This window comes from Mizuhopecten yessoensis, unplaced genomic scaffold (assembly GCF_002113885.1).
Source record: "Mizuhopecten yessoensis strain PY_sf001 unplaced genomic scaffold, ASM211388v2 scaffold9969, whole genome shotgun sequence".
In the NCBI taxonomy this organism is placed as follows: domain Eukaryota; kingdom Metazoa; phylum Mollusca; class Bivalvia; order Pectinida; family Pectinidae; genus Mizuhopecten; species Mizuhopecten yessoensis.
This window is the reverse complement of record NW_018408313.1, coordinates 211,725-225,928: the sequence shown is the minus strand read 5'-3', so window position 1 is coordinate 225,928 and position 14,204 is coordinate 211,725. Positions and strand designations below refer to the sequence as shown.

The window sequence follows — 14,204 nt, the reverse complement described above, 5'->3', positions numbered from 1 at the left end:
CCTTTTCTTTCAATTTACAACCACATTCAGGCGGCGATATGAGAACGTTCCACCACATGGAATTAGCTGATTTTTGGTACACATATGAAACAAGTAAAGCTCTATCCGATTTTCTGATGGAAATTTGCATCCAAAACTATATAACGGGAGAAAATTGCAATTTTATGGCATTTTTCTTCATAATTGTGTCTGCAAGTGCATTTTCATCCGAGAATTATTTTGTTTATGTTTTATGAATAAACACGATGTTTTGGAAATATTTATCAAAAGAAATTTATACTATGTTGCGAATTACAATTTCGAGATAACCTTCTTTTATTTACGAACTTATGTCTTTGATGCTGAAATTGACAACTTTATAAAAAATACATTTTCACTGAAATTATGAAATCTGGGTGTCGGAAAGGTGTAAAATTATTCTTCGGATAAGAAAAAAACAGTAGTTGAGCTAGATAAGAAAGTATACGGGGGCAGGCTCCTATGGAGAATTAACATTACTGGAAACAGGCCCTTACTTAAAAAGAAGACATCAATTGGTGTTGAATCCTATCAAAAAGCCTTTGGCATATCATAAAGCATCGAGTTTACATACACATGTTTTTCTAAAAGAATGAAACACGAAATATCTTTTAATAGTGTCAGTGTTTTATTGTAGTTGACTAAACGTGTTACTCTTGCAAATCTTTGCATCTATGGAATTGCTTAAAAGATATGAAAAATTTGAATAAGAGACGTATATATACTAATTACACAACTAGGGTCAAAATAATTCGATAGAATGCAATGTATGAAACTACGTATACGTGTGCTGATTGTTCAACGTGAGGTAACGCGTATTTTTCTATAGCTTCATTGGCAATACGAAATTTCTGTATTATGTCGCCTATTCGGTACAAATTTTTCGGGGCATCTATGGGTATCTAATAGCCGGTATGATGGATGTATTAAAGGTAGCGATGGATACGTTGATTGTAAAATTAAGAAAGGAAATATACAGTCTACTGATCAGCTGTACGTGATTTAATCAACGTCATATTGAAGCTTCTCATCCCGCCTCAATTAACATGAAACAAGTGTCAAACATTTTGGTGACATTAGGATGTTCCCAGAAATCGTGTTCGCGCCGATCACAGGGACTTGAGAATTTGTTGCAGCTATATTTGAACCTAAACTAAGGTGTTCCGAGTAATTTTACATGTGTCAGGCGTTGAGATTGACTTTCGATAAAAATGACACCCGCAATTATCATATATATACGAGTGATAATTAATATTAAAATAGAATCTGTTACAGCTATATTTGAACCTAAACTAAGGTGTTCAGAGTAGTTTTACATGTTTTAGGCGTTGAAATTGACTTTCGGTAAAAATGACACCCCAATGATTATATTTACGAGTGATAATTAATATGATCATTGCGGGTGTCATTTTTACCAAAAGTCAATCTCAACGCCTAAAACATGTAACACTACTCCGAACACCGTATTGTAACAGATTATCAGGTCCTTGTGGCGCCGATGACACAAATACTTCAATATCGAAAATATAAGGGAATATATATAATTAGGTCAATAATAACTTAAAATTTAGAATGAAAATATAACGGAATTGAACAGCATTTGTTTAATGTTCATGGCAGTATGAAATTGAAAAAGAAAAGCCGCCCAATACTTATGAAACTTGTTTACGTTCATACTAGCATTGAATTGAAAAGCAAAATGCCTTTAATTAATATACGATTTCGTGACACTGAACTTTTATTTTACCTAGATTTACATAAGTTTTAACGGTTGTCGAGGAGAACGCGTGTGCCCTTCCGGAACACGTGGTCTTATTCTCCTTGTTCTTTTTCAGTGGTCTCCATGTATGTCGTTCATTTTTTGATATTTCGCCCAATTATATCGATTTGTACAAACTGTATAGTATTTAGTCGGCATTGTACGAGACAAAAGAGATCTTAAATGGCTCTGCCGATGATAAAACTATATTAAAACGCGACGTAAAACAGCTCTGCCGAAAAAGTATGTCAACAGATAGGATGTGGAATTACCATAAAAGAGAATGATTAAGAATGCTCCGCCTACCAAAGATCACATTGCACTGACGTCAGGTACATGGGAAAGCAAACCTGCGGGACTATAAATAGCCATGTCCTACTTGAAAGCTTTGTAATCAGCCTTCTGCTTTCATGTAACACGTAAAACAAAAAGGTCGGAATAACGAGGGTACTTTCATGAAAATGATTTATTTAATCGTCTAGTGTCTGCGTTAATTAAGTTTAAATGTAAACATTATAAAGTAATTAATGTTACGTTAATTTAGAAAATCGGTTTACATCTTGTTTAAACATGTAGATAGATAATAGTTTGTTTAAACGTACAGTACGTTATAAACATTTATTTTCTTACCTTTGTCTGCTTCTGCCACCAGTAATACTACTTGGCGCTTTGATATATGCAATACGTTGACGCTATTATAATATATATATAACGTTTTCACTCATTTCTTTCCTAGTAAAAGTGTATGTATTTTTTTAAATGTGGAATGTATATACCAGCCTTTGTTTGTGAACTTCTAATAAGCCTGAAAAAATTTGTAATATAACCAAATTATAAGCCGTCTGCACAGGAAAATAAATGTTCATAGAGCATATAAGAGAATGAAAAGATGTAAAAGGCATTAGATTCCAACCTTGCAATTATTTATCATATCTTCATTTTTTTCTGATTGTTAAGTTTCTATATTTTTGGAAATATGTTAAATTTCATTTCGTTCATACATACCACATGGCGACCACGTGAATCCTGATGTATGCACTGACGCAAGCAAACTGCATATTACGACTAAGACATGAACCCGTGTACTGGCCATCATTGCTCCAAATGGTTAAACAACTTATACTCGCTTGTAATGTAGACTGTATGTGTTATCTCTGAGTCAGTTTCTATGGAATAATCTCCAGGTTTTTGGGTCACAGGCTAAGTTCATGTCTTATTTTTATTTACATATGTATACCATAACTGCTAAACAGGTCAGTTTCCCCCCTCACCCTAACGACGAGGGCATGATACGGTGTCGGAACACAAGCACGGGTATACACAAAGCCACTCTATATATCATTATTCCCAGTATTGATGAACATATAGGCGTGTGTTGCTCCCAGACCACTCTAAGGGATTCGCGGCTTTGGCAAAAACACAAACGTATTTATAGTGTATACATACGTCTCTGGCTAAAATCAAGTAATGAAAACCGGTTGAATCACTGAATTAGGTTCAAGTCTGTTGTTGTTATTAATTCTTTAGTTTATTCAGTTAAAAGGCACACATATACTAAGTACGTTTTACGATTTTGACGTTATTATATCACGTAAGAAAATTACATTCCTAATTTCAACTTCATCTTTATTGTATTCTCTTTATAAACTTACCAATGTCAGAGAAAACATTTACAACAGTATACAAAATCAAATGTGACTTGTTTGAATGACAATGATGTTTTCTCAACATAAAATTCTAACATCTGTGCATAAATTTCTAAAAAAATATATCGTTGTGTTTAATTATTCATTCATTCTGAAAACTCAACAATATTAGGCATGGCCGGTATAGTGATATTCATCTAAATTTATGACATGCTTTCAGTAGACAGAAAGGGACAATTTAACAAGACGTGAAATTAGTCACCAATGTCTTGAGAGTCGCAATATGTACATATACTGTTTTGGTACTCAATATTATTCCGCCTTTCAGTTTCCACTTACTATAGTTCTATACACCGTATTTGCAATACAATTCGTTCATTATCATTTTGCAATTCCAGACAATTTTCAAAATTACGATTATATTTGTGTATTCTGTAATACACAGACTCATGGGAATAAAAAAAGCAACTTTTTTTTTCTTTTTTTTTTTATACAAACTTGTCAGTCATTCAGTATCTGTTGTGTAGTAGGCCTAGTTTTACCCATAGCGTACGTGTGACTATTTGGATATATTCATCAATCAACATTAATTTAAAATACTTTTTGTATAAATATGAATTCACACAATTTACTTTTTTTAGAATGTAGCACATTCTTCCCCATAACACATTCTAGTTAATAAAACAGCATATATGGTCATGAAATTGTTTTTATTAATATAAAAATAAAACAATAATAATATCCCAGAGTGTAGATAATCAAGAATTAAATCAGACAAATTAAGCTAAAACTTATGATATTGAATGAAATGATTATTTGCTAATTAAATAGATACAATATTGAACTTGTGTGTATCTGTACGTAAGTCTTGTTAGCTTTGTTTTCTTAAATTAAACGACATGTTTTATTTGCTGTTTGTTGAGTATTATTGAATAAGGATACAATTTGCTCTTTTTCGATATCTAAAAAGAAAAGATATAAAAGGTTTATTTGCCGCCTCGGCTATCAGATAATGATATAATCTTTATAAACTCCGTTCATTTATAACCGTAACCTAACAAGACTGTTACCTCTCAATAACGTCAAATCTCGAGGCAGGCGAGATGTTTGTTTTTCCGCTTGCGCATGCGTCACTTGTCCTAACAACCTGTCAACAAAATTTACCACCAATTTACAGGATCTTAGGCCACACGACTTCGGTAAGTTAATCGTCCATTTGCCCCAAATATATAACATAGCTATTCTTTTATCCTTAATACAAAGAAATATATGTTTGACAGATGTTAACAATGGCTATTGATGGGATTTTAGATAGGCTACCGCATGGGTACAGTTAGCAATCGGACAACGAGGAACATCCTGCTGATCATCACCAACATAACAATAGTCTGATCTTTTTTGTCTAGAAGAGCGATGCACTGACGTCTTTTCATTTAGCAGTTTGATATATATTCTATTTATTTACACGATAACGTCATCTATGATATAATCAGTTGAGTTTCAAAAAGCTTGTCACGGGAATGGTTACGGGTGTTATTGACATTGGTTGAGACTGTTTGGAAAATGAATGAGTATCAAGAATGGTCGTATTCCGGACCCTCGTATTCCCCTATCATGCATTGTACTGCTTAAATCAAATGACGCATTCACATTCGGTTGATTTTCACTGCATGCAAGAATAAAATGTATGTTCGAAATATCCTTTAGTTACAGATAGTCCTTTATCAGGTTTGGCACAACGGACCTTTTTTGTTATAATGTGTAAAAGAACTTTGTGTGTTTTCATGTCACTTTATTCCCCATTTCAGTAAAACAATCGTTTGTTATAATGGGTAACTGTTCCCCAAATGCATAATTATTACCCTTATGCGGCGTTTTGCCCAACCTGGTTATATATACATATATTTTTTCTATTCAGTAATTTTTGCATTAATTCTAGGACGATTTTGAAATGATCCTGTTAGGCCTACCACAAAACTATCTGCACTGTGTATGTCTATGGGGTACTGCCCAACTTCAACACGTTGAAGATAATTGGCAAAAGAGATAGCTATGCTGGTTAAAAACTATATAACAAGAGGTCTAATAAATGTGAGAAAGTGCTAATTTGAAGGAATCAAGAGAATCAATAGAGGTGATGTGTCACAGTAGGTTGTTCCAGTCGGAAATAGTTCTTGGAAAGAAAGAAAATTTGCTACACTGTGTTTTCGAGATGGTCTTGGGTAAGAATTTTGATGGGAATGGCATGAGAGGCGATTTGGTGGAATGAGTGTATTTATACATATAACTGTTATTAAAATGCACACTGTAGGTACCATATATACCTAGCACAAATGAGGAAAAATACTATAATGAGTTAATTAATTTCATGTAAATCAGATGTAATGAGATTATTTTTATTACATTCATGTACAAAGTCCTGTATGTATTTCTAACTGTTGTTATTTCAAGTGGTTTTATACATACCAAAGTGGTCAAACCCCGTTTTGGATTGAACCGATTGGTTAAATTTTATTCACTTATCAAATTGATTAATTGTGACAATATTTATTTGTTTTGTTTAACTTAAGCACCAATTTTCACGCTTTAAGGTAACTGTTAATTTGTGGCCGTAATCAAAATAATGACAGGCTCTGTATGTGGTATTTACAACTACCTGTCTATTGCTACATGGCTATGGTGCCTTATGATACAGTTACAGTACACCTGTGTACTCTCCATGATTAGGGCCTGGGCTGATAAGCCTTGACACGAGTGCAGTTAATTAAAATACAGGCCTGTCTCACACAGATCTTATTACCGTCGCAATGGATAATGACTGGACATTACAGTAACACATGTCTCATTATTGTAAATGTTCTTGACATCATTTTTTCAAACATTGTTGTTTGGTTCAAGTTATGATTGGGTGAAATCCACGAATGTATAAATTTGTATATTTTGGTAATCTATTGGTCGTGAAAGATGAAGGGCGGGGGGTGGGGGGTAAAATATCATTGCTTTGCATATTATTATTTGTAAACCATACCTGGTAAAACATCAAAACATAAGCTATTTGTTAAATTATCCTATTCCTGTTTTCAGGTCAGTGTGAAGATGTACAGCCGGGGGGTGACAGGCCTGAGTGCCTACAGTCGGGAGAGCAATGAAAAGCGACAAAGGAAAAGTAACAGGGTACAAGTATGGGCCAGGATTCGACCCACCGCAGAATTTGCGCACAACTGTTTAGAACTTAACCAAGATGGTAAGGTAAGTACAGATGTAACAGGAGGAAGAGAAATGCAACAGCCAGATCAGCATTAAAATGCAGGACCCTCCAATTTCTAGACATACACTCTACCAATTGAGCGAACTGGTCACCATCTATCGACCCAGTCCAGTTCCTCTACACAGATAATCAGGAGATACTGAGTGTTTACTTTTTCCCTCATCTACCAGCTAGTTTAACCCTTTCACTACTGTAGATCATAATGGACTCATTCGGATCAAAGCATGGAAGAGTTTACTAAATTTACATAGGGGTGAAAGGGTTAACTGCACCATTGAATGATGCAAATCCCCCCCCCCCCCCCCCCCCCCCCCCCTCAATGTATCATTGTGAGACAGATCTTTCTATGTACATGCAGGGCCATGGATCCCTCAAAATCAGAATTTGCCCTTTCTTTTTCCATTTAATTTTAATTTTACATAAAATGGATCATATTATTTTTGACATCGACTTAAAAAGCTCCCAGATTTTCCCTGGGGTAAAGATAAATTAATGGAGTCAACAAATATATTTAAATATATATATGAGTGTCATCTTTTTTAGAGCATTAATGTGCATATGAGAAAAGATGGGCGGAAAGGAGTTGTCAATAATCAGATTCTGGATTGGTCATTTAGACTGGATGGTATATTTCACAATGCCGGTCAGGAGGACGTCTTTGGCTCTGTGGCATCTGACCTTGTGACTTCCGCTTTAGATGGATACAATGGTAAGATTGGGTTGATCACTGGCGAGATCCTTTTGAGAGAGTAGCTTATCACACACCCTAATGGATAAACTCAAGTTTCTTTGGTAAATTATACCTATATAAAATTGATAGATTTCAAACTACTAAAATATGTTTACAGACAATGTATAAAAAAAAATGATAATCTTTTACACTCCTGTGACAGATTCATTCCCTTGTGTTTACCTGTGTGAGAATGTTCTGTCATACTGCAGGGTAGGTCAATTGTGTGCTTTCACATTTAAATAGAAACAGACCAAATTATCCATGTTGCAAAATAGCATTTTGTGCAAACAATTACCAACCACTAGCTATAGATTGTGGAACGGTGAAATCTAAACCTTGAGTGTTGAGATTTCTGTCCGACACCTGAACCACCTGATAGATACAAAATACATAATGTGTGACCTTATGAACTGATTATGAAATACGACTTTGACAGGAACGGTGATGTGTTACGGCCAGACAGGAGCTGGTAAGACGTTTACAATCACAGGTGCCACTGAGAACTACAAACAGCGGGGTATTGTTCCACGGGCCATCTCTCAGCTCTTCAGGGAAATTGAGGAGAGACCAGAGTATGCTATTACTGTCAGGTACGTAATTCTAGGGAAATTATCATTAGGGCTGTCATAACACACCGGGAGTGTATCGTAATGTATTACAATACAGATGGAATGTTTTGTGATACATATATCTCAACATATTGCCAAAGGAGATAGGAGCTCATTTAAAAAGAAATTGTTGTTAAAATCTTATCAATCTAAACCATATTTTACACGGATCATACAGATGTAAAGATTTTCATTAAACCAACCATCAAGTATGACATTTCAACTTTTCCCCTCCACTGGTTAAAGCTACTTCATGGTTTTTAAGCATTTTAGTTAGAACTTAGAAAGTGTAGTAATTTACAAAGTTAAAACATGTAGCAGATTCATAAAAATAACCATTTTAAATATATTGAGATTCAGCAATATTTCATTTTTGTTTTGTGATATGATACAATATCCCTGTGTATTGAGATGCACAGGCTTTCTGATATATGTATAATTATGACAGCCCTAGTGTGCTTTACAGATTTTGGTGTTATTCTTTTACTTGATTAAAATACCTTCTTATACTAAAAATCTTATTTATATTCAATTGTTCTATACATCATAAACAGTTTTTTTTATGTGATTTAGGGATTTCAGCCTGAAAAAATGGGGGAATGTTATTTCTCATCTGGAATGGGGCAACATTTGGGTCCTTAATTTGACCTCTAAAACACTGGCTGTTTAATAATGTTAACCCTTTAGATAAATATTTACTTGTATTGTCCATGCATGCAAAACAAATAAGGATGCAAATGTCAAGGATCAAGACAAACTGAACAAGGTAGAAACTTAAACATATCACTGATTTTTTGTTGGAAACATTCCTGGTCACAAGTGTTAGAATATGATTGTTTGTATCTTTCATGGTTTTGCCAGTCTAAGTATCAGAAGATAATGGTATTTTTATTTTCTATTCCAGGGTATCATATTTAGAAATTTACAATGAGAACATGTTTGACCTCCTGTCGACCCTTCCGGAGTCCTGGAACCAGGCTAACCCCGAACAACAAATGGTCGTTGTGGAGAACCAAGATGGAGTCTTCGTGAAGGGCTTGTCACATCACATAGCTCAGAATGAAGAAGAGGCTCTAAACTTCCTATTTGAGGTAACTTAAAACCTTGTAAATTCACAAAGATGGATTGTTAAATACTGTTTAAGATGGTGTTTAATGTTTTCTCTTTTTTGTTTTACATTTTTGATAAAAAAATATTGTATTTTAGAATTTGGACTTGATCAGCTGCCTAGCTTAATACTTTGATATCATCACAAATATGGGCTAAGGTTGGACAACAATCAACAGAAATAACAGCATGTGTATTTCTAACCATATCATTCCCTGTTGTTCAATGGTTTTCAGATGTTTAGGTTAAATCTAAAAATTTACGACTTTCCTTCTAACGCACTCAATAGAATAGCTATATTCATACTATTACTACCGTAAACGCTGTCAAAATAAAAGCAAATCCTTACAATAAAATACATAAAAATAGGAAACCAACTATCCAATTTACATGATTTTCCAACTTATAAAATTGTAAAATTTTATATTTATTTTGTTGGTTTGTCTTTGTTATACAAAACTCCTTACAAATCCTTAAAGAGATGTATTGAAAATATTGTTTTTCTTTTCATCCCAGGGAGAGACCAACAGAGCAATTTCCGCTCATTCTCTGAACAAGAATTCATCCCGGTCCCACTGTATATTTACCGTCTATATAGAGGTAAGTTAAGGTCTAATCACAGTAACTGTGTTTTGTTTGAAAGCCCTATGACTTTTTAACTTTATTTAATTTATCAAAGTCTCTATCAAATGGAACCTCATAAATTCCCACACCCTTTTGACAAAATTGGTTACAAATTTTCTAATCAATGAGACTCATGGGAATGTCACAGAAATGTTATCTACATTTTAAATATAAGTTAGTACATGTAAAAAAGGAAATTTTTTGGATTGTCTAAATTTTGATTTTCATTGTAACACTGTCATCATTTTTATTTAAGAAAGAAACCCATAAACCATTTAACCTTATTTTCAAAAAGAATCATTTGATTAATACATTTGCCTAATTTGGTATTTTAATCAGCATATAAATTTACATAATATGTATATTAGATTAAATTTTGGTAAATTTGTGTTTTTTTCAAAAGAAAAGTGTTGAATTGGCTCAAAACAGTTTTAAACATGAAGCACACATTTATATCAATTTTGCTATTATTTTTCCTACCCAGACACGCTCCAGAGTACAGTCCAACGCTAGGTACACGGTGTCCAAGTTAAACTTTGTGGATCTGGCAGGTTCTGAACGTCTTGGAAAAACCAAGGTAAGACTACCATATGTTTAGGAAATTGAATTTTAATTGCTCAATTAAAATCAGATCAAAACAATGTTAATGAGAATTTTTGTATCTGACTGATTATTTGAGAACAGCATATATTACCTTGGCCATTTTCGTTTAAACGGTTAAACCGGTCGGACCACAGTTGTTCGTTTATTAAATAAGGTCGGACCTAGTAATCTAATGCTGCTTTCAGGCAAGCCTTGACAAAGCCTTGCAAGGCCTGCATAAACATTTACAGGTCCACCAGTATTCATACCCAAAATTGTTACATTTATAAACGGACAGGCCCCTTTACTCCACCAAGTTCTCATCTGAAGATCAAGGGAGATAATTCAAGCATACTTGTACTCTTTCTCCTGCCAGTACTATGTGTATGACATGGGCAATCTTCTATAGATGGATTTCCTATGTCAGATAAAAGCTTAATACCTTCATTTCTTACATATCAATGAGCCATATATATGTAATGTGTATCAATTTTAAAAGATTTTTTTCCAAGAAATTTAAGTTAGACTATTTAACAGGAGAAATAGAAGTCATCTTTACAGTATTGATTTTACATAGTCATTCTATCAAAATTGCAATAAAAAATAAAAAAAGTACTGGAATTATTTTAACTTCTTAAAGTGGTTGTTATAATACAGTTTTTAGATGCTCCAACTTATTTTAAGGGTGCATGAAATGTGGATAATTGTCTTCTACCGTCTTCTTTTGAAAACCAGCTCCGTCACTATAGTTCAGAAGAATTTGAAAGAATTGTCCTTAGCTTCACTAATGCTTTCCCATGGAAAATCTTCAGTTAAGGAATTTCCGTCAGTTAAAAAACGTTTGGGAAGCTAGAGCCTGATATACATGATCTATTTGAATAAGATGGATTATACTTATATATAGATTATAGAAAGAAGTCAATTTTACCTAGAAAGGTTCGGTTTAATGTCTTTTTAAAGTATAAGGAACCACATCTGTGTATTGTAAAAGTTAATCAGAATTATAGTATCAATCCAGGAGAGTGATCAAAGATGTGTGCCTTGACTTACAGAAATACAAGGTAATCAATAACGGTGTTTGGTATTTCAGTCTGAAGGTAAGACCCAGCAGGAGGCCATGTACATCAACAAGTCCTTGACCTTCCTGGAGCAAGTGATCGTGGCCCTGGCCGATCGGCGCCGTGAACACATCCCATTCCGTCAGTCGAAACTCACACACTGCCTCAAGGATTCCATCGGAGGAAACTGTAACACACTGCTGGTAGCCAACGTGTGGGGAGAATCACCACAGCTGGAGGAAACGGTAAGTCAGCACTGTAGTGATATTGATTATTAATCTTAATTAAATTTCATTTTTACAAAGTACAATACATATTAGTGGCCTATTGTTTGTGTTACTCAGAGAAAAAGTACATAAGTTTTTAAGTCTGTTAACTTATTTATTTTAGTTTTGTATATTTAAATGAATAAAAATTGTCGATAAAGCATGTCTAATGCATTCAAATACATCTAATTTCAAGGTTAAGTTTAACCGATTGTACACAAAAAGAGTAAAAAAGAAATAGGCTCTTCATGGGGAACCATCAGGAATTATTTTCAGACATACATTATAAGATTGTTATATCTATATTGAGCAATGAAATTAACATTTTTAAAGTTTTTTAAACAGAAATGTTCATTCAAGAAAAAAGATTACAAAAGCTAAAATATAAGCAACTATAAAAAGTAATCACTGTTAATTTTAGAATTAATTCAAGTATGCAGAATGAACAAGCATTAATGTTGGAATATTTATGACAGGATAGCAGAAACAATGAAACACTATTTTAACAGTTGATCAAGTAACTATAGTTAGTTTAATTCATAATAAATATATCGTGTTATTTTCAACAGTTTTAGAAAAGAATCTGATAATTTAAGATAAGGTTGAGATGAAAACAGGCTAGTTAATTTGTATGCAGATGTACCTTGTAACAAGATCTAAAACGAAGCTGATATGTGAAGCTTCCAGCTACAGGATTAAAACTTACCTTGATACAGGTATAACACAGGTAGAATACAGGTACTCGCAGCTAATCCTCGAGTGTATGGGAGATCGATGATTAAAGCCACAGCATGGAAAATCAATACTATTTTAATTATTGATGTGGCATTGATTCCGCAGAGATGAAAACATCAATCAGGGACTGACATTTGGGTCGGCGTAGTCTGTTAGCTTGATCAACAATTTATTTTTAATTTCAAAATGAAATCTGTGAGAAATATCTTTAAATTTATATTCTCTACAAAATACCATTTTGACCTCCTACACAAAAAATATTATGAAGTCAAATATATTTTGGATAGTGTGTGATTCAGCTGCTCACTCATAGCCCAGGCTATAATTAGGTAATTTGGTCATAGGTTAGGATTAATATAGATATTTTGACTGTATTTAAAAGTAAAAATATTGAAAAAGAACAAACATTTTATTCAATTTCTTTTGCCATTTTTTTAAAAACATTGCCAGCTTCAAAATGATATTACATGTACACCATTTTGTTATTCAATATATTATCACAACATTGAAATGTTTTAATAAATCTGTGCAAGAACGATCACCTGCGGATAAGGAAACAATGTTATTGAGCTATTTAATAATACATTTTAAGAGATTTAACAAAAATGACATTTGAATACCTCATTTTACAACTTTTAAGTTGACAAAACATTTAACACCTAGACCCAGATCTTAGTTTCACTGTGTGGCTATAGATACGACTCTGATATATAGTCCCGTGAGATTTCACCGTACCATTCGGTTGAGTATCTTTAATATTTAACGATCTGTTGTGCAGAGTCTGTTTAATATTTGATGAGCACTGACCATCATTTACCTGAACATGACACATATAATGCAACATCAACCCTGTGAATGGTAATGGAATCTTCTATTCTTTAAATATAGACTAATCTATTGTGTCTTATAGGTGGAATTTTCAATTAGGTAAATACCTTGTCTGTTCCTACAATTGTTGACTTTTTTATTTCTGGTAACGAACATCATGAAAGCCATGTTGTCATAGTTACGGTGCCCAATACAAATACACACACATATACAGAATAAAAACCGTACAGGAACATGAACTCAAACAAGCCAGACATTTATAGAAAGCAGTTGGATATTAGTCATAAAGTTATCTGTTCTGTTGGGATTTTTGGGATTTTCTTTAGCTACATTTATGTATAAATGTATACATGTATAATTATGAATGGAATTTCACCAAAGATACCAGGCAATTGTCGGATTGTGAAGAATTACTACATATGTAGTCTTCAATTATTAATTAATTGAAGGTATAATATTGAACATACATTTAAAACTCTCCTCTGTGTTGATAATTCAGCAGCTGTGTTTTTGTGGTGAGTAACATGTCAAAAGCTGGCAAATACTTTTGAGTTATACAAGTATTTAGAATAACTTCAGTTCTCTTTGGATTTCATCATTAAGTTTTAACAAACTACACTTGTATGAGTACACAACTACTATATTGTGGTTTGAATCAAATCATTTGACTTCTCAGTATTCAACACATTTTGGATGAATTACTACATAGTGTAGTAAATAGATGGAAACAACCCGGATCAGCCAACCTGAGTTTGAGTTAGGAGTCTTATACTGACATCCAAGTCAGATTAAGGAGGTTTTACTGTACAGTGTATACAGTAATACTGTATGATCTAGCGGACAACCTTTCTGTGTTACTAGAGTAAGGAGGTTTTACTGTACAGTGTATACAGTAATACTGTATGATCTAGCGGACAACCTTTCTGTGTTACTAGAGTAAGGAGGTTTTACTGTACAGTGTATACAGTAATA

General features: G+C 33.5%; 2 protein-coding genes across 2 annotated transcripts in view; one reads left to right on the top strand and one right to left on the bottom strand.

Moving 5' to 3' along the window:
• Window positions 1-2,939, bottom strand: part of LOC110459121 (ganglioside GM2 activator-like) — a 9,265-nt gene extending 6,326 nt beyond the window's left edge. The window contains exon 1 of the mRNA XM_021511217.1: window positions 2,783-2,939. Coding sequence (XP_021366892.1) covers window positions 2,783-2,873 — 91 coding nt within the window. The 5' untranslated portion in view covers window positions 2,874-2,939. The remainder of the gene's footprint in view (window positions 1-2,782) is intronic.
• A 1,610-nt stretch (window positions 2,940-4,549) lies between these two features.
• The window catches only part of LOC110459109 (kinesin-like protein KIF9), a 24,531-nt gene continuing 14,876 nt past the window's right edge, over window positions 4,550-14,204 (top strand). The window contains exons 1-8 of the mRNA XM_021511205.1: window positions 4,550-4,622; window positions 6,508-6,672; window positions 7,235-7,400; window positions 7,861-8,014; window positions 8,937-9,123; window positions 9,656-9,739; window positions 10,248-10,340; window positions 11,436-11,648. Coding sequence (XP_021366880.1) covers window positions 6,520-6,672; window positions 7,235-7,400; window positions 7,861-8,014; window positions 8,937-9,123; window positions 9,656-9,739; window positions 10,248-10,340; window positions 11,436-11,648 — 1,050 coding nt within the window. The 5' untranslated portion in view covers window positions 4,550-4,622; window positions 6,508-6,519. The remainder of the gene's footprint in view (window positions 4,623-6,507; window positions 6,673-7,234; window positions 7,401-7,860; window positions 8,015-8,936; window positions 9,124-9,655; window positions 9,740-10,247; window positions 10,341-11,435; window positions 11,649-14,204) is intronic.